At 38.9% G+C, this 19115-nt stretch overlaps 1 protein-coding gene across 2 annotated transcripts in view; it reads left to right on the top strand.

The window, feature by feature from the left end:
- The window catches only part of cracr2a.L (calcium release activated channel regulator 2A L homeolog), a 105325-nt gene that overhangs the window by 40126 nt on the left and 46084 nt on the right, over positions 1 to 19115 (top strand). For both annotated transcript variants that reach the window (XM_041586044.1, XM_041586043.1), the window contains exons 2-5: positions 9839 to 10083; positions 12514 to 12625; positions 14472 to 14655; positions 18394 to 18540. In XM_041586044.1, coding sequence (XP_041441978.1) covers positions 9886 to 10083; positions 12514 to 12625; positions 14472 to 14655; positions 18394 to 18540 — 641 coding nt within the window. In that variant the 5' untranslated portion in view covers positions 9839 to 9885. The remainder of the gene's footprint in view (positions 1 to 9838; positions 10084 to 12513; positions 12626 to 14471; positions 14656 to 18393; positions 18541 to 19115) is intronic.

Genomic DNA, 19115 nt, shown 5'->3' with positions numbered 1-19115 from the left:
GAGGACACCCTTCCAGCCATTTAAATTGTATCTACTGTATAGTTATGAGAGAAATTGCTTTGCAGCAAAAATATTCTGTTCTTGTCCATCCAGAGACCATACAAGGAAAAGCACTTTTTTGTATTTAAATATATTTCTAAAACACAGAATGAAAAACCTGAGATCGTCTAGAATTATCTATAGGAGGTTTTCATTTGTTTCACCAAGATACATATTTAGGAAAAGATTGAATATAATAATGTTTTGCTGTAAGTTTGGTCTATTAACGTTTGAGTTTTGTTTAGAGATGTTTAGAGTCTTTTTATAAGAACAATCTGCAGAACCAAGAATATGCTTAGCTTTTTGAAAAGGTCACATTGTGAAACTACATAGCTTTAAGGTGAGTCTTTCACTAGTGTAAATTTGTTTGTTAGGACTTCTATTGTACTTGACACAACAGTAATGACTTTGTAGAGATTGGAATGAGTTAATGGTAGATGTTTCAAAAGGCCTAGGGGCATTAGTTATAGTTTCTGTTCCCTAGTCTATACAAGGGGAGGGATTAAATGGTTTTGTCTCTAAAGGTGGCCATACACTCCCCATGGAGGTGGGTGATATCGGGCTGATCGTGGGCCCTAGGGCCCAAAGATTGGATCAGAATGTAGGCAATATGGACAGTCGGACCTCATCAACGTACAGATGCGGCCGCGATCCGACGAGATTTTTTACCCTGCCAATCAACATCTGCTTGACTTTAGGCCAGATATCAATCTAGACTCCCGTTGGATGGCCCCGCACGGGCCAATAAGCTGCCAACTCGGTCTGTCTGCAGCTTTTATCCGCCCGTGTATGGAAGGACTCCACTTCATGATGGGGAGGATGTTGCTGGAGCGCCCGGAGAAATAGGCCTCAGTGAGATGATTAAGCCTTAGTTAACTCGGGGTTTAAATGACCCTGTAAATTATAGAACACCCTTAGGAGGATTATTTATCAACATTCATTTGTTTTTTCATTCCATGATTTAAATTTTGAGCTAAAATTATCATGAATTTGAATAATGGTTTTAAAAAAAAGCAAGTTGGATTTTTTTTTTTTATTAAATAAGGTAACATTCATATTTAGGTAAATAGGCCTCCCCAAATGTTAGATAGACAGTGTTTTCATGTAAGAGCAGCTTTGTGCCTAGTGTAGGGTAGTTCCCCACCAAGTTGTATGAACTCAATTGCATAGGGAAATCTTACTGTAATGCCTTGGAGCACCCATTTAGGATTCTGTAACACTGTGGTGTGAGTAATACTCATTGTGTAATTGCAAATGTCATATTATGTCACAAATAGTTGGTGTACAAAGGAAGTATATTCTCTTTTGTTATTACTGTAATAAACCTACAGTTCCTGGTTAAGTACCACTGGTCCCCAAGTTTGTGTTTGAAGATAAATGTGTTTAGAGCTTTACCGTAGCTCAGGCTGCAGACTCTTCCTTAAATACTTCTGTGAAGGCCCAGCTGAGGTGAGGAGTTGCATGTAGCAATGCTCTACCCTTGAGAGCAGCTGGAAAGGTAACCCCAAATATCTCTAGCACTACAATAAAATAAAGAAAAGCTGAGCTTTATGGAATGACTAGAAACCTAAAAAGTAGACAGCTGGGAAACTCAGAGGGGTGGTTTGCCTTCAAACAACAAGTTGTTTTCAGCTAGATCAGTGCTGTCCAACTTCTATGGTACCGAGGGCCGGAGTTTTTCCAATCTACATGGAGGAGGGCCGATAACGGAAGCCAGTGTTAGCCACTCCCTGTTTTTAGACCACACCCACTTTAAACCACATCCATGTTACCGCAAGACCATGTCCACATTAATAGCACACTGAAAAACCAAATGGTTGGTGCTCACTGCAGGGATCAGGGCCGGAACTAGGGGTAGGCAGAGTAGGCGGCTGTCTAGGGCGCCATCATTGAGGGGCGCACCTTTTTCAAGCGTTTATTTAACAATTTGTTTCAGTAATCATGGTCACCCAGTTGGGTGGAATCCATCTCCTTCACCTTCTCCCTTTTGCCGGCAAGTAATAGCTCCTTCTGTGCGGTGCACCGCGATGTGCAGAGAGCTGGCGGCCTGCTTGGTGTGGCTCTCGCTGCTCTCAGCCCTGCACAGTTGCACTGAACTGAAGACATTCTTTCTATTACTGTAAAGTGTAAAGTTTCCTGCTGGCACAGCCAGGTTCAGATTTGGGACAAAGAAGAAAAACTGCAGCACCTCTTGTTTGCAAATTGTGAAAAATGTATTACAATTGGTCAGTAACAGGTTCAGATTTGGGGGCCATATGTTTGCTGTTGATGCTGGGCTGGGTGCTGGCACAGTTAAATAAATACTTGGGGGCAATATGATGTGATCAGATTTAATTTTGGCTGCTGCTGACACAGGTAAAGATTGGGGGTATTTTGATGGCTGCAGGAGGGCTGTATGATGGATGGCTGCTGGTGCAGGTACAGGGGGCTGTAATATAAATGAAAGTGTTGTGCACGCTCTCTTTATTTAAAAACCATCATGGTAAGAAGGGAAATGGTAATGCAGGACAAGGGGGCACTAGGATTGTTAAATTCCCATTGTTCTGCTGATGGGCTGCTGGGGGGGGGAGGGGGAGGGAGAGTGACTGAAGTTTATCAGAGTGTAAAGCTGGCCATAGATGCAAAGATCCGATCGTACGAATCATCGTACGATCGGACTTTCCCATCTCCCGACCTGCCACTAACAATTCAGATCAAAGTCTTACCAGTCAGATTAGTTTTAGAACAGATCAGCAATGTTCTGCCCCTGACAGCAATCGTACGATATCTATGTCCAACCAAAGCTAGTGACAGTCTCCCACTGAAAATCGTACGATCGGCAATACACGCAGAGATATTATCGGCCGACAGAAATTTTCTAACCTGTCCGATCGACGAAACGACCGATATCTCCGCAGGACGAAAAATGTCGGGACTCTCCACACACGGTCCGAAAATCGTATGAATCCTCGTACGATCAGATCTTTGCGTCTATGGCCAGCTTAAGTCACATGACTGAGGGCACTGGGAAACATATCTTGCCCCATGTCAGTTTTCAAAATTAAATAAAAAAAATTCTGTTTGCTCTTTTGAAAAATGGATTTCAGTCCAGAAGTCTGCTGGGGCAGCTCTATTAAAGGAACAGTAACAACAAAAAAGTAAAGTGTTTTAAAGTTATTAAAATATAATGTACTGTTTCTTTGTACTGGTACAACTGGTGTGTACTAGTCAGTAGCCAGGGGAGCATCCATTCAAAGTCCATTCAAAGTCCAGGTTACATAACAGATATCAGAGTCACTCTGTAGAATCCCATTGTATTCTATTGCAGAGCTTATCTGTTATCTGCTAAGTAGTTTGTGCCTTTTTTAATTTCTTAGCACGAATGGCTGCCGCCATAGCTGCACAGTAGCTTATTTACATAAACATAAAATCTTTCTAAAGCAAACACATAACTTACCAATTACCAATGCATAGCAACAGTACATTATATTTAATTTTTAAACATTTTTTGGTGTTACTGTTCCTTTTACTGATGTGTGAAAAAAACATGTTTTCCTGTGACAGAGTAGCTTCAAAATACAAGGTTTCAAGGTAGAGTTATACAAACATCACTTTTATACTTCATTAGTTTGGAGGTTCTACATAGGCTTACCCACAAAATGGTACAGGTCTAAGAGACATATTTACAATAGGGGAAAAAGCCAGAAAAATATAGTATTCCCTGATAATATATATATATATATATATATATATATATATATATATATATATATATATATATATATATATATATATATATATATATTGTTTGTTTTTGCTCCTGACGAAGATCCCTGTGGGGGATCGAAACGTTGAGGCTTAATAATAAAACATTTTTTGTTTTTTCACTAAAACCCTGTGAGTGCCGCAATCCTTTTTCACTGCTTATTTCCCATGCTGGCACCCAGGTATTAATTTTGTCTACGGAGTGCACCATTCCTTTGGTTTTATATGTATATATATATATATATATATATATATATATATATATATATATATATATATATATCTCTCTCTCTTATTGATGTAATATAGTACTGCCCTTCAACAATGGACACAAATTAACTCAATATATATTTTTTTTGTTTATTCAAGGTCCACAATTTATGTTTTCATCATATTATTATTACTTGCATTGTTCTGAAAGTACACTGAGTTAGGTCACTATGCAATGGTCTTGAGAGCATGTTGACATTTTTGGGGATGTCGAGGGTAATTGACACACATTTTTAATTGTTTGTTATCTGCTCGGAAAATTTATTGGGAACATTTTCTGAATTAAGATGAAGAAGAAACACCAAACAATAACTGCTCTTGGTATTTGATTTGTGGTTTGCTATGGATCTTCAATAAATAACTACATGTATATTCTGATAGAAATAGATATTAAAACAAGAACACCCCACACCGTCCTGCTGTATATCTGTGTTTATCTCCCAAAGGGACATTTCTGTGCATTTCTGTTATTATACAGGAACCTGTTATTCAGAATGAATCCTGGAGATGGCCTTCCCATCTGGATAACAGGTTTTCAGAAAAAGGATCCAATACCTGTACTGTAATTAAGCAATATGGGGATTATAGTGCTGTTTTGTTCCAGGTGCTGCTAAATCTCAAGTTCTTATTATATAATTAAAAACAGGGTGTTTGGTGTACACAGTGCAGACAGGATTCTCACTCATAGTTTTTTTTAATTATTTGCCTTCTTCCTCTTGCCAGCTTTCAAATGGGGGTCACTGACACCATCTAAAAACAAATGCTCTGTAAGGCTACACATATTGTTATTGATACTTTATCTTACTCACCATTCTATTCAGGCCCTCTCCTATTCATATTCCAGTCCCTTATTCAAATCAATGCATGGTTGCTAGGGTAATTGTACCCTAGCAATCAGGTTGCTGAAATTGCAGACTGCAGATCTACAGAATAAAAAGCTAAAAAAATAAAATGATAAATAATGAGAACCAACGGCAAATTGTCTCAGAATATCACTCTCTACATCATACTAAAAGTTAATACAAAGGTGATCATTATTGATGTTCTTAGACTTCAGTTCCCACATGAGTTGAGGTACGATGGGAGTTGTATGCCAGCAACATCTGGGTAAGTCATGACTGAGCAATCGTGTTTACACCCCCCTTAGCTCTGTCTTCATACCTGTGGATGCCTCCCTATAAATACCAGAGATTTACAGGATATTAGCATGACTCAATGTGATCTTTTCTAACTACCAGCAAAGTAATAACACTTAAGGCAGTGGTTTTCGGACTAGGCTCCCCTTGCCTGAAATCAAGGTAACGCAAGGTAAAAGTCATATTAGGGGAAGCTTAAAGTTGACATCAACCTATCCAAGTAAAACTTCTTTAAATATGAACAAAAGGTTACCAGAAAGATTTTGTAGAGCCATAATGATTCTAGGGTTCTCTTTTTGGAATGAAAGGGAAGATTCTAAAAGCAGAGTTTAGGGTAGTTTGGGTGGCTGGTTAGTATTAGTTTGCATTAGTCTAGGTGGGATAGTATGAGGGCATGAATGCGTTTCTCCTGAGTTGTCTGAGTGAAAAAGAAATGTAACTTTACCATACTGTATATATATAAGAAATAGTTACAGGTTTTGACAGTAGCTTTAATGTGACTTTCTGGACCTGAATTTGGAAATTAGAAGTAAGCTGACGTTGAGGAACCAGTCAAGGTACAATATCCCAGTATCTAAGGGGTAAAGTAAGCTCCTAGTTAATATTCAGCCAGTGGTCAGGGCAGGCATCACACTATGTAATACAATTCTCAGGTCTCAAATGTTAAACTCACCAGGTTGGAGAAGAGGTTTTGATAACACCGTATTGTAGTAGATCAGACACTCAAATACCAATCTTGCAACACACTGGATGGCCAAGAATAGGCAAGAAGTTTAAAACCGGTAGAATCAATAATGGACAATAATAGACATTTTAAAACACACCCAGGAACTTAAAATAAGACCTATAATCAGGCTTGAAACCCTGGTCTTGAATGTCAATGTGCTAGGGGTAGAGGCCTTGGCGACTGCTTAGCTTGCTTGTTGAATATACGCCTCATGCTTACTCACGTATACAGAAGCTTGCTATGTTTAAGCTTCCAAAAAATTTTTTCAAAAACAAAATCTCGCTTTTTAAAGGGGACCCGTCACCCAAAAAAATTATTCAAAATCCTATTTTATCTAATTAGTCAAGCAAAATTAACTTTAATAACACTATATAAATTATTTGAATCTTGTTTCCTTCAGTTTGGGAACTAATTATAGCAAGCAGGCAGGAGCAATTTTGTGGACACTGTTATTAAGACAAGCCTTGCATCATGTCAGAATCTTGTTTGTGCGCCAGAATGGGGACCTGATGTCCATCCCCATGTGCTGGCTACACAATTAAACAGTGCAGAGAAGGGGGAATGCGGGGAGGGCAGTGACATCTAGGAAGCGCTGAATGGAAAGTGAAAGTAATTGTCTGCCCGCCTCTATGCCCAGGGCATAGAGGAGGGGCAGACAATATTTGATTGACAGCTGAAATTTTAAATGAGCTTACAACAGCTATGAATGCTTTAATAAAAAATAGAAATTGGATTTCATGTTTAATTTGAAAAGGACGTTTATTATACAGATTTTTGTGTCTGGGCGACAGGTCCACTTTAATAAATAAGCTACTTAGTACTGGTGAATTTACTTTGGACAGAGCAAATGAATTTATATTATTTACAGTTTCAAAAACTATAAAAATATTATGATATTTATTTATAATACATAGTAACATAGTAACATAGTAAGTAAGGTTGAAAAAAGACACATGTACATCGAGTTCAACCTTTTTTTTTTTTTTTTTCTTAACTACCTATCTGCCAGTTGATCCAGAGGAAGGCAAAAAACCCATCTGAAGCCTCTCCAATTTGCCTTAGAGGGGGAAAAATTCCTTCCTGACTCCAAAATGGCAATCGGACTAGTCCCTGGATCAACTTGGACTATGAGCTATTTCCCATAACCCTGTATTCCCTTACTTAAAAAAGCCATCCAACCGCTTCTTAAAGCTATCTAATGTATCAGCCTGTACAACTGATTCAGGGAGAGAATTCCACATCTTCACAGCTCTCACTGTAAAAAACCCCTTCCGAATATTTAGGCGGAACCTCTTTTCTTCTAATCGGAATGGGTGACCTCGTGTTAGCTGGAAAGACCTACTGGTAAATAAAGCATTAGAGAGATTATTATATGATCCCCTTATATATTTATACATAGTCATCATATCACCCCTTAAGCGCCTCTTCTCCAGCGTGAACATCTCCAATTTGGCCAGTCTTTCCTCATAGCTAAGATTTTCAATACCTTTTACCAGCTTAGTTGCCCTTCTCTGTACCCTCTCTAATACAATAATGTCCTGTTTGAGTGATGGAGACCAAAACTGTACGGCATATTCTAGATGGGGCCTTACAAGTGCTCTATACAGTGGAAGAATGACCCCCTCCTCCCTTGACTCTATGCCCCTTTTAATACAGCTCAAAACCTTATTTGCCCTTGATGCTGCTGACTGGCATTGCTTGCTACAGCCAAGTTTATCATCTACAAGGACTCCAAGGTCCTTTTCCATAATGGATTTGCCTAGTGCAGTCCCATTAAGGGTATAAGTGGCTTGGATATTTTTACATCCCAGGTGCATGACTTTACATTTATCAACATTGAATCTCATTTGCCACTTAGCTGCCCAGATTGCCAGTTTTTCAAGATCATGTTGCAAGGATGCCACATCCTGGATGGAATTAATTGGGCTGGATAATTTTGTGTCATCTGCAAACACTGATACATTACTTACAACACCCTCCCCTAAGTCATTAATGAACAAGTTAAATAAAAGTGGACCCAATACTGAGCCCTGAGGGACCCCACTAAGAACCTTACTCCAAGTAGAGAATGTCCCATTAACAACCACCCTCTGTACCCGATCCTGTAGCCAGTTTCCTATCCACGTGCAAACGACTTCATTAAGCCCAACAGACCTTAATTTAGAAGCAGTTGTTTGTGGGGCACAGTATCAAACGCTTTGGCAAAATCCAAATAGATCACATCTACTGCCCCCCCACTATCCAGAATCTTACTTACCACATCATAAAATGCAATCAAATTCGTCTGACATGACCTATCCTTCATAAAGCCATGCTGATTGTTGCTCATAATGCCATTCATTAGGACAAAATTTTGAATGTGATCCCTTAACAAGCCTTCAAATAATTTGCCCACCACAGATGTCAAGCTTACTGGCCTATAATTGCCAGGCTGAGATCGTAATCCCTTTTTAAATATTGGAATAACATCAGCTTTTCTCCAATCCATAGGCACCATACCAGATGACAGTGAATCTGAGAAAATCAGAAATAAGGGCTGGTCTAAAACTGAACTAAGCTCTCTTAGAACCCGGGGGTGTATGCCATCAGGCCCTGGAGCCTTGTTTACATTAATTTGTATTAAAGCTTTTTGTATCATATCTTGAGTCAGCCACTGACTAGATTGAGCTGAACCATTCGTGCAGTTATTAAGTGAGCCTGTGAACCCAGACTCCTCTATTGTATACACTGAAGAAAAGAACTGATTTAACACATTTGCCTTTTCTGTATCTGTTACAACCATACTGATACCATTATTTAATGGAGCAACACTCTCAACCTGCATCTTTTTACTATTAATATATTTAAAAAACTTTTTAGGGTTAGTTTTCACCTCCACCGCAATTAACTCTTCATTTCTTTTCTTAGCCTTCCGGATTGCTGATTTACAACATTTATTACAGTGTTTATATTCATTAAATGCAGCTTCTGTCCCTACAGATTTGTAGTTTTTAAATGCCTTTCTCGTCTTTCCCATTAACTTCTTTACTTCTGTATTAAGCCACACAGGTTGATTCTTAGAGCTTCTACGTTTAGTCTTTAAGGGAATAAATTGAGAGCAGTAATAATTTAATATCATTTTAAAGGACAACCATTTCTGTTCTGTGTTTTTATCTGAAAACCTAATGCCCCAATCAATGCTCTGTAGGGCAGCCCTCAAGGCACTAAAATTAGCTTTTGCAAAATTCATGGTTTTTGTTGCCCCAGTATATTTTTGTTTTTTGCACCAGACATTAAAAGATATAACATTATGGTCACTATTACCCAGGGGTTCAATGACTTGCACATTTGCTATAAGTTCTGGGTCATTTGAGATCACTAAATCAAGAATAGCATTTTTTCTGGTAGGCTCCTCAACAACCTGTGCTAAAAAATTGTCGTGCAATAAGTTTATAAACTTGTTCCCATTAACTGATCTAGCAGTACCGTTGCTCCAGTCAATATCTGGGTAATTAAAATCCCCTATTATCATTACTTTACCTAAACTAGCAGCCTTTTCTATTTGCATTAGGAGCTTTGTCTCTTCCTGCTCACTTACATTTTTATAATATATAAAAAGTGAAATACAATTACACCTGTACATGAAAAAAGATGAGAACAATACAATGTAGGAGATAAAGCTGATACACTATATGAAATTCATCCAGTATGATACTGCTCCTTCCCAGATGTTGCGTCCCTCTGTGAGCTAGTTTTGTTTATGCGTGCTTGTCCAGATTGTTAACAAAACAAAATTAGGCAGGGATATTTTTTAAAAAGCCCCTTTCTCTTCCTAGGCTTTGGTAGCTAATTAAGGAGGCGGTTGCTAAGTGATGGCAAGTAGCATCACTGAGAGTCTTTGATGCTCTTTCTTTTTTTTTTCTCTATTACCTTCAACGTACAGGTTTACCACCAGAGTTTGAAACATACAGAGACAAGGAGCACTGTACCATGGCATCTTTGACGAACACTACACCTCTGCGAGCGGATTCACAAGATGATGGGAACGCAACTGCAGACGGTAATCCCCAGGGCAAGATGGCAGAAGAACAGGACACGGGACAAGATGGCATGTTAGGAAAAGCACATGAGTTTTTCCAGATCTGTGACATCGAGGACAAAGGTTTCATTACACGAAGAGACATGCAGGTATGTGCTCATCAACTTCTCTTTAGACTTGTTGGACTTGTTGACCTTGTCAATTAGCAGTAGTTGACAGTTTCAGCCATTAGTAAGCACCATTTCCAAAGACAATATTTTGGATTATTATATTCAGTTAGAATAAGTGATCATGCTAATTATTGAAACACACACATATAATACATGCGTACATTCTTTTGAAATATATATTTCATTCATATTATCATGTACAGTCATGTTGGTGCCAGGGTGCATGTTAATGATAATATATTTTATATTTGTGCATTATAGATAATTAACTTAATGCTGTGTTTGACAATTTTACGGTCTATAAATAACTTGTAATCCAAAACAATTCTATAGCTTGTGCTATAGAATAATAATAAGCAGAAGTAGCAATCAAAAGGTTGGCAGATAAATATATCTTTTATTGCTTTTCTTCTCATTTATAGATTACTCATTAATACTGCACTAATACAATAGGGATAAAAGCCCTGCAATGTTCAAGGGTTACTCTTTGGCATTGCATGAGTATGTTGTTCTACAGCTGGAATTTTTAGCTAAAAATGTGATCCTGTGCTGTTTAGTATGGATTACCAGGATCCCCTTAAATACAGAGAGAGATTATAACTACAAGTATAATTACACAGCTTTATACAAATGTGAAAATGCATGGCATTAAAATGGCATTGTAGTGTGAGTATAATAGCCACATTAGGGGATTGTCTTGTTTAGTTAATGGGGTAAATTTATCAAAGAGTGAAGTTCCTCCACTAGAGTGAAATTCCACAGCTCTCCATTCATTTCTATGGGATTTTGAAAGGCGTATTTATCAATGGGTGAACGTGAAATTTCACCCTTTGATAAATACGCCTTTAAAAACCCCATAGAATGGAATGGGAAGTGGCGGAATTTCACTCTAGTGGTGGAACTTCGCTATTAACTTCAATTTGATAAATATACCCCTTTGGCTTGAGGATTAGGGGAAGAATTCAGTATTCAGCCACATCCAAAAATGATAGAATGGTTGCACCCCTACTCCTAACAGTAATGGGCAGTTACTTACAGTAATGTAACTACCTTCTTCTGGGCCCGGGAGCAGGATGTGCACCACCCCCCCCCCTCCAGACGCTCTGTTTCCTTACTGCATTTGCTGTAGAATAGCCTCCGGTGGGCCCTAAGAGGGAGTTGGCCCTGGTACGTTTGCACTCCCTGCTCCCCCGGTAGTTAGGCCACTGGTTATTTATATAGTGCTTTTATCCCATGGAGCTAAATAAACCGGGGTACCAGGAAATGTAATGACTTGTCTAGGGTTGCCAGGCATTGGCGCAAAGGAGTGGGTCTCTAGTAAGAGATTGGAGACTGGAATAAGGTAGAGCAAAAGCACACCCACGGCAACCTCCTGGAGATGGCAGCCTGGTGCTCAGTAGTAGAGGAAACGACAACCTCCAATTGAGCCAAAGAACAAAGATACCGGCATACAAGGCTTATTTGCAGGGAAACCCTTGCTTTAATTCAAAGTGCGGATATGCACTTTGAATTAAAGCAAGGGTTTCCCTGCAAATAAGCCTTGTGTGCCGGTCTCTAGTAAGAGATACCACATCGCTTAACTTCTAGGCCAACTCATCCTCCTTAGTACATGCAAAAATACATGCTAGTAACAGATAAGCTCCCTTATCCCCTTCTGACTATAATCGAAATGAGTCGAAACGAAAGCAGCTGGATGTTACCAAGACAGCCAGGAGAGGAAGCAGAGTCCACCCTCACAAACTCCAGCAAGCCCAGCAGCCATGGCCCTACCTTGCATTTGCTTGGTGGAGGGTGCTGGACTGTTGATTTTCATAGAATCAAATTAGTAGGAGATGATATATAGCCTGCCTCAGCTTAAGGTGCCCATACATGGAGAGATCCGCTCGTTCAAACGAGCGGATCTCGGCAATATGGGGCTGATCCGATCGTGGGCCCTAGGGCCCAACGATCGGATCCTAGCGAACGGAAACGGGCGGTCCCGATCGACTTTCGGCCAAATCTCGATCGGGGAAGCCCGTCGGGGGGCCCCCATACACGGGCCAATAAGCTGCCGACTCAGTCTGTCGGCAGCTTTTATCGGCCCGTGTATGGCCACCTTTAGGGTTTCTCTGTTTAGTAAAACTGAAGACTCCAATTATTTCTAATCCTCTCTACCAATGATATCAGCATTCTTGCTGTCACCTGATTTGGTTTGTTGATATCACACTGTACTTAGACATCATAAGGGCAGAAATTGTGCTCTTTAGATATAAACACATATTAAATGCCCCCATACTGCTTTGAAGTTGTTTGGATAAGTAGCTAAGACGGTGCCAGGCGATGCAGGTGCCTCAGCCTGAATATTGCCCTAAGAGGCAGCTTTTAATTGAAACTGAATCAGTTTCTATCCAGTACTTATTCCTCTTTCAGAGGCTTCATGGTGAGCTTCCACTGAGCCTAGATGAACTGGAGAAGGTGTTTGATACTTTGGACGCAGATGGCAATGGCTACCTCACCTTGGAAGAATTCATTACAGGATTTAGTAAGTGATCTACAAACATGTGCAACTATCCAAACAATCCAGAGGAAGTCACATCATATAAATACAGAATGACTGCCTGGAAAACCCAATATAGATGTTAATTGACCTGTTCTCAAAAAATTCTAAATATTAACAAAAAGTAAAGATTTAATTTAATCCATTATCCATTAAAATAAAGAATTGACCCACAAAGATTTATAGCCTAATGCTTTTGGTTTTACTCAAAATTTTCCACTGAGGCAACTGTTAGAGCTACGCTATATGACCAAAGAATTTACACAGCTGTTTGCACTTTATTTCCAAATCAAGGGGATTGATATGATGCTGATCTACCCTCAGGCTGCAATACTACTTTGGGCAGTTCTGAACTTAAACTTAAAAAGCCACCTTTTAAAAAAAAAAAAAAAAAAAAGGCCACCTTTTCACCCTACTGTACATGTGCACCTGGCCCAGGACCACCAAGCAAAGAAGCAGATGATTGTGTGGTGCTTCTACAGTAGTACCCGAGACTGGTGCAGTTTTCAGCAAACAGGTGCACCAGCTCTGCGTCTCAGGTAGGTCCTGTACCTTTCCTGCTCCTTTGACATTTCCTTTCATTGGAAACCGAAGCCCTAGCCCGAACCATAGAAAATACCCCTAGTCAATTTATCTTCCTACACAAAAACATTACTGCTGGCATTATGCACTGGTGGAGTTCTCCAGGCATCTGCCAAACCCAGACTTTCTATCAGACTGCCAGATATACAATGGCTTTTATCAGTGCAGGGGGTGCATTTCCAATGCTCCAAAGTCCAATAGCAGTGTCCTTCACCCTACTCCAGCTGTCACTTGGCATTGGACATTGTGATGTTAGGTTTCTTTGCCACTGGCCCCATATAAATCTCCCACATTCCCTATGAATAGTACTTGTGTTGACAACACACAATTTGTCCTACAGACTATTTGGAACTCAGTGGTGAGTGTTCCACCTGAGGACATGGCATTTTAGAAGGTGTGTCTGGATACCTATATTCCATATACTGTGCTTGATTCAGTGCTGATCTTTATGGGATAATAGGAGCCATACAGGAGGCACCACTAGCATACTACTATGCTTGGAGGCATGAAATCACCTATCCTATCAATATTTGTGTTTTTTTCCCTTATTTTAAGTTATACCTGAATAAAATGATGATTTAAAGGGGTGGCTCACCTTGAAGTGAACTTTTAATATGTTATAGAATGGCTAATTCTAAGCAACTCTTTCATTGGCTATCACATTTTTCTTTTTATACTTTTTGACGTATTTGCCTTCTTCATCTCTGTACTCTGTAAAGCTACAAATTTGTCATTGCTATTTTTTATTACTCATCTTTCTATTCAGGCCTCTTCTATTTATATTCCAGTCACTTATTCAAATCAAATCAGTTACCTTGCTAGAGGTAAATTGGACCCTAGCAACCAGATTGCTGAAATTGCCGGAGTGCTGCTGCATTACAAGCTAAATAACTCAAAAAAATTTAAAAAAACTGTTACAAATTGTCTCAGATTATCACTCTCTACATTATACTGAAAATTAATTTAAAGTTGAACAAAACGTATTTATTTCGAAAACTACAAATATGTTTACACCAGCATTCATGTATGCTTCCTATAATCCCAGAATTAAGTATCTAAAATGTTGGCACTGTTACAGGAGAACATTTTCATCACTCATTTGGAACAGAACATGCCTGATTTCATAGTGTATTGAATGTCGTGGAAAGAGACAGTGGTTGGTGTAACAGATTTAACATTATTAAAAACATGATTGCCTGTTGTATTTTAGAATAAAGAAACATTTACATGTGTTTTTATGATATGTCAGGTCAGTTTCTCTTTGGAGAAAGAATTCCTACAAATACATCAGCTGCAGAGGAACCTCTTGAGACACTGGAGATGGAAAAAGAATATGAAATGAAATGGGAGGAAGGTACTCAGAAGCTTGACGATGAAAATACTCAATTTTACAACCTAATTGACACGTTAGGAGCCAACAAGTTCTTAGAGGAGTAAGTAAATCAATAAACTACTCATTACAGGACACCAACTGCCATTGCCTTAAGCACACTGCTATTCTTAATGGGATATTATTGTTATCATTTTAAGTATTAGTTATCCAAAAAAATTATTTGTATGCAGAAACAACATGTAATATTTGGTAAACCATACGTGAATATACAGTGATTCGCTGTACTATGCATTTACTCATTAATATGTCAACTGAAAGTATGTCGACCGAAATGTGAACCAAAACATTCGTTCAGTGGACTCCCACATATACTGTAAATACAGTATACACAAATATACATACATACAGGTATGGTATGGTACTCCAAAGGGTGCATACTATTTGCAGCAACAAAACCTGGGTGCTACTACAAAAAGAAATCCACAGGAACAAGAAAAGCACTCTTAGGATTTATTGAATTGTCAAACAAAAATATGAATGCCAAGAAATGTTTATTGACAATTCAGTCTTACACAGAAAAAACAAACTCCAGATGGAGATTTCTGTGTCAGACCGAAATGTTTAAGTGTATAATTTTTTAATTAAATTTATAAAATTGATTATAATTATACTTAATATTTATTGAAGGTGGGTGCATGGTCAGTATGTATTTATAGTCTTATAACAAAGATCGGTATTCAAAGTCAACTTCTATTGGCACCTCCTTGATATGGGTCATAATCGGGGTTGAAACATTGGATGCAGAGACAGGAGATAGATGTAAATGTTATTAACACTATAATGTAACAGGGATTCTAGGTATGAGGGTTCATTTACAATGGTCCCTGGCAGGGGTACAACAGCGTGCCTCTAAGTGTTCATGCAGAGCGCACTTCTTCAGGTGGGCTGTGCTTTTCACCTTTTTTATCTGACACGCTGGCCATAGGGCAGATGATAAGTAGAGAGCCATGTGCCAGCATATTTTTGTCACCACTCCCTGATTTGCACATCTGAATGACATGTAAATGAGGGGATGGGTAGAGGATGAAAATAAAAAGCAATGGGAAAAGCAGGCAATGTATGCAATGTAATTTTGGCCAGAAAGGCAGGGTGCAACGCTCCAAAAATTACACACGGAGCCGGTTTTTTCAACTTGGCACCTGTCTTGCTAGTTGTAAACGACCCTATATTTGTTCTTTAGATTTTAGATTTTTTTCAAGTCCTTTGTTACAAGGTACCATTTTTCATTTATATTTTTTACTTGAACTCAGGTTTATGCAGGTGACGATTTATGATATGGGCTCCCCTAGGCCAGAGGGTCCGGCGACTGCTCCTCGCTAATTGTCCACCCCCCCCCTTTACGAGCGAGTGCATGCAGCAGGTGTCCTCTGGAGTACTAGGGATTAGGCATGCAGGAGAAAGAGCTGTGAATTCTCCTTAGCACTCCCAGTGCCTCCAAGAAAATTAGGAAGGACGGCATGTTGGCCCTAAAATCTTGCCATCTTAGGCAGGCAGCCTGTATTTTGCACTTTGCACCCTGCCCTATGCTTAGTAAATGACCCCTAAAGTCAGTGTCTAGGTATCACCCACATAAGGATAAGCAGGCAGAACAAACAGCAAAAGCGCCATGTGGTTGCAAACACTCTGAAAATGAGTTCCTTGGAGGACAGCTGTGCTTTTTCAAAGAAAATGCACTCATTATTATCCATTAAAAGAAGTCACAATATGTATAGTTGACATTTTCAGAAATGCTCTCAATAGATTGCAGCTACTGAAATGAGATATAGAAAATTTTGGTTGAATGAAACATCAGGAAAATAAGTGCAGAGTCCAGTGACAGAGTAATTAAACCCCAATCCATTAGAGCACTTTTCTATTTTTTATAATGTACCATAATTTGGATGTTCTAGAGGGAATAATTGCATCCAGGCACACAATGTCTTGTTTAAAGGCAAAGTAAGCCTCAGCTGATCTAAGTTGAATGTACCTGCAGGGGGATTTGCCCTGATATAGATATGTAATTATAAAGTCTTCAGCGCAACTTACTGTGGGTCTCTTTTACCAAAGCTTTCCATCAGCTGGTTTCTTAAATAGGTTGCTCACCTCCCAAATGCTTTTTCAGTTTAATTGATTTCAGATTGTTTACCCGTAATAAATACTTTTTTCAATAGTTTTCCATTATTTATTTTTCACCATTTTTCACGATTCCAAAACTGAAGCTTAAAGGAGGCGTGTTGTGTTAAAAACAGGAGTGTAGAAAAGCAATAAGCCAGCACTCAAGTTTATCAATCTTATGTGAATTAGTCAGGTGCACGTCAATCGGTGTCCACTTCAACCGACTTTAAATATCCAAGAAATGTAGCAGACACCGCCATCTAGGAATACAATTAAAAAGCCTTTATTGGTTACTTTTTGACTTCATAGTCTGGACAGATACTATGAAGCCAAAAAGTAACTAATAAAGGTTTTTCAATTGTATTCCGGGATGGTGCTGTCTGCTACAAGAATGTGCCAGTGCATTAAACTCTCTTACATACAGAAAAAAAATTGCTTTAAAGAGTAGTTTCAGGCTGATTTATGGAAATTTCTGTATTCAGTAATACATTTCTACCATATGAAGAGTATAGTCTAAAGCTGGCCATAGATGCAAAGATGCAATCGTTCGAATCCTCGAACGATCGGACTTCCCCATCTCCCGACCTGCCACTAACCATTCAGATCAATTAAAGTAGTAAAAGAACAGATCAGCTGATGTTCTGCCCCTGACAGCAATCGTATGAAAGTTATGTCCGACAGAGCTGGTGACAGTCTCCCACCGTACGATCGGCAATACATGCAGAGAAATTATCGGCAGCCGATAGAAATTTTTTAACTTGGCCGATCGACCAAACTACAGTTCTTCGTGGGACGAAAAATGTCAGGACTCTCCACACACGGTCCGAAATTCATACGATCGGATCTTTGTGTCTATGGCCAGCTTAATATTCACGAATATAGAGATGATACTGTGTGCCCCTAGCCCTTACTAAGGAACTTAGTATGAAATCATTTATCCACTGCTGTAAATAAGGATATTAGACGTGACTGAGGGGTTCTGTGACCATATAAAGGCACAAGGTTTCAGGCTGAGTTATACAGGGAACTCTGAGCATCATTCATATTATAAGTGAAAATATACCTCCACTTTAAATTATAAGGATATTAGAAGTTACTGAGGTGTTCTGTAAATAATAAGCATATTAAAAGTCACTGAGGGGTATTCATACCATAATGAGGCACAAGACTTAGTTATACAGGGAACTTTGTGGATCACTCATTTATTATAAGGGATAATGTTCCAATATATCTATATTTATTTTAGTTCATTGTTAATTATATATTGCTTTTCAGAGAAATAAAATGTATACATAACATTAAAAACAGATTTTTTTAAAAGCTATATATATATATATATATATATATATATATATATATATATATAATGGAAAATTGCTTAGAATTATATTGTATTTAATTATGCAAAAAAGAGTTTTGGGGGGCATCCCTTTTATCTCTTGATAATCTGTAGGAGCATAGTGGGAGGTGAACTGCTGTGTTTTACTGTCTCTTTATTTTAAGAACTACACTTTGTACTCAGGTATAATATGATATATCATAACATATAATATGTTTGTTTATATTTGATGATTTTATGATGATGATGATGTGTGATTTTAAACCCCATGCCCTGGCCTCAGCTGATTTGTTCCTAATAGAATGATTTAGGGATAGTGTTACAATGCTGCTCACTTTGTTTCAGTGAAAACCACATAAAGAAGCTGTGGATGGAGCTAAGAAAAGAGGAGCCTCATCTGTTGACGAGTTTTGAAGAATTCCTGATCCGAATTTTCTCCCAACTTCAAGAAGCGAACGCAGAGAAGACTGAAATGGAATGTGCCCTTAAGAAGTAAGAGACTACATATTATTCATCTCTTTCTTTATTTACAACAGGCATGTCCAAAGTCTGGCCCGTAGCCTCCGTCATGAAATTAATAATAATGTGGCCCGCCAGCATAGTGATCAGAAATCACGTAGCCGTAATATTTGGCACAGAGTGACGCGCCGCTCTCGCATACTTCTTTAGGGCTGAAGGTGCAATAGACGTACTGACGTGCCAGTACAGTAAACGAAAGAAGTATGCAAGAGAGGCGCGTCACTCCGTGCCAGTACGTGTCTATTGCTAACACCTTCAGTGCACAGGCAGCAGTATAGACCAAGTGGAAGATCATTTCATTAATGTGCCCAAATATTAGTGCTACGACTACGCGATTCCTTGTTTAAATGAGGCGCGGAGAATAAGTTCACCTCACCAAATCTGGCCCTCATTGCAAAAAGTTTGGACACCCCTGATTTACAAGGAGACTAGATTTTTATTGAACACAAGATACATCCTGACACAGCAGTCTAAAGCTGGCCATAGACATGCAGATATATCCTTATGTCCGATGAACGCTTGTTCGTTGCAATCTCCTGATTAAATAT

The sequence above is a fragment of the Xenopus laevis genome, chromosome 3L (assembly GCF_017654675.1).
Source record: "Xenopus laevis strain J_2021 chromosome 3L, Xenopus_laevis_v10.1, whole genome shotgun sequence".
In the NCBI taxonomy this organism is placed as follows: Eukaryota; Metazoa; Chordata; class Amphibia; order Anura; family Pipidae; genus Xenopus; species Xenopus laevis.
Note: the sequence above shows the minus strand (reverse complement) of the source record. Positions and strands in the feature narration are given on the sequence as shown.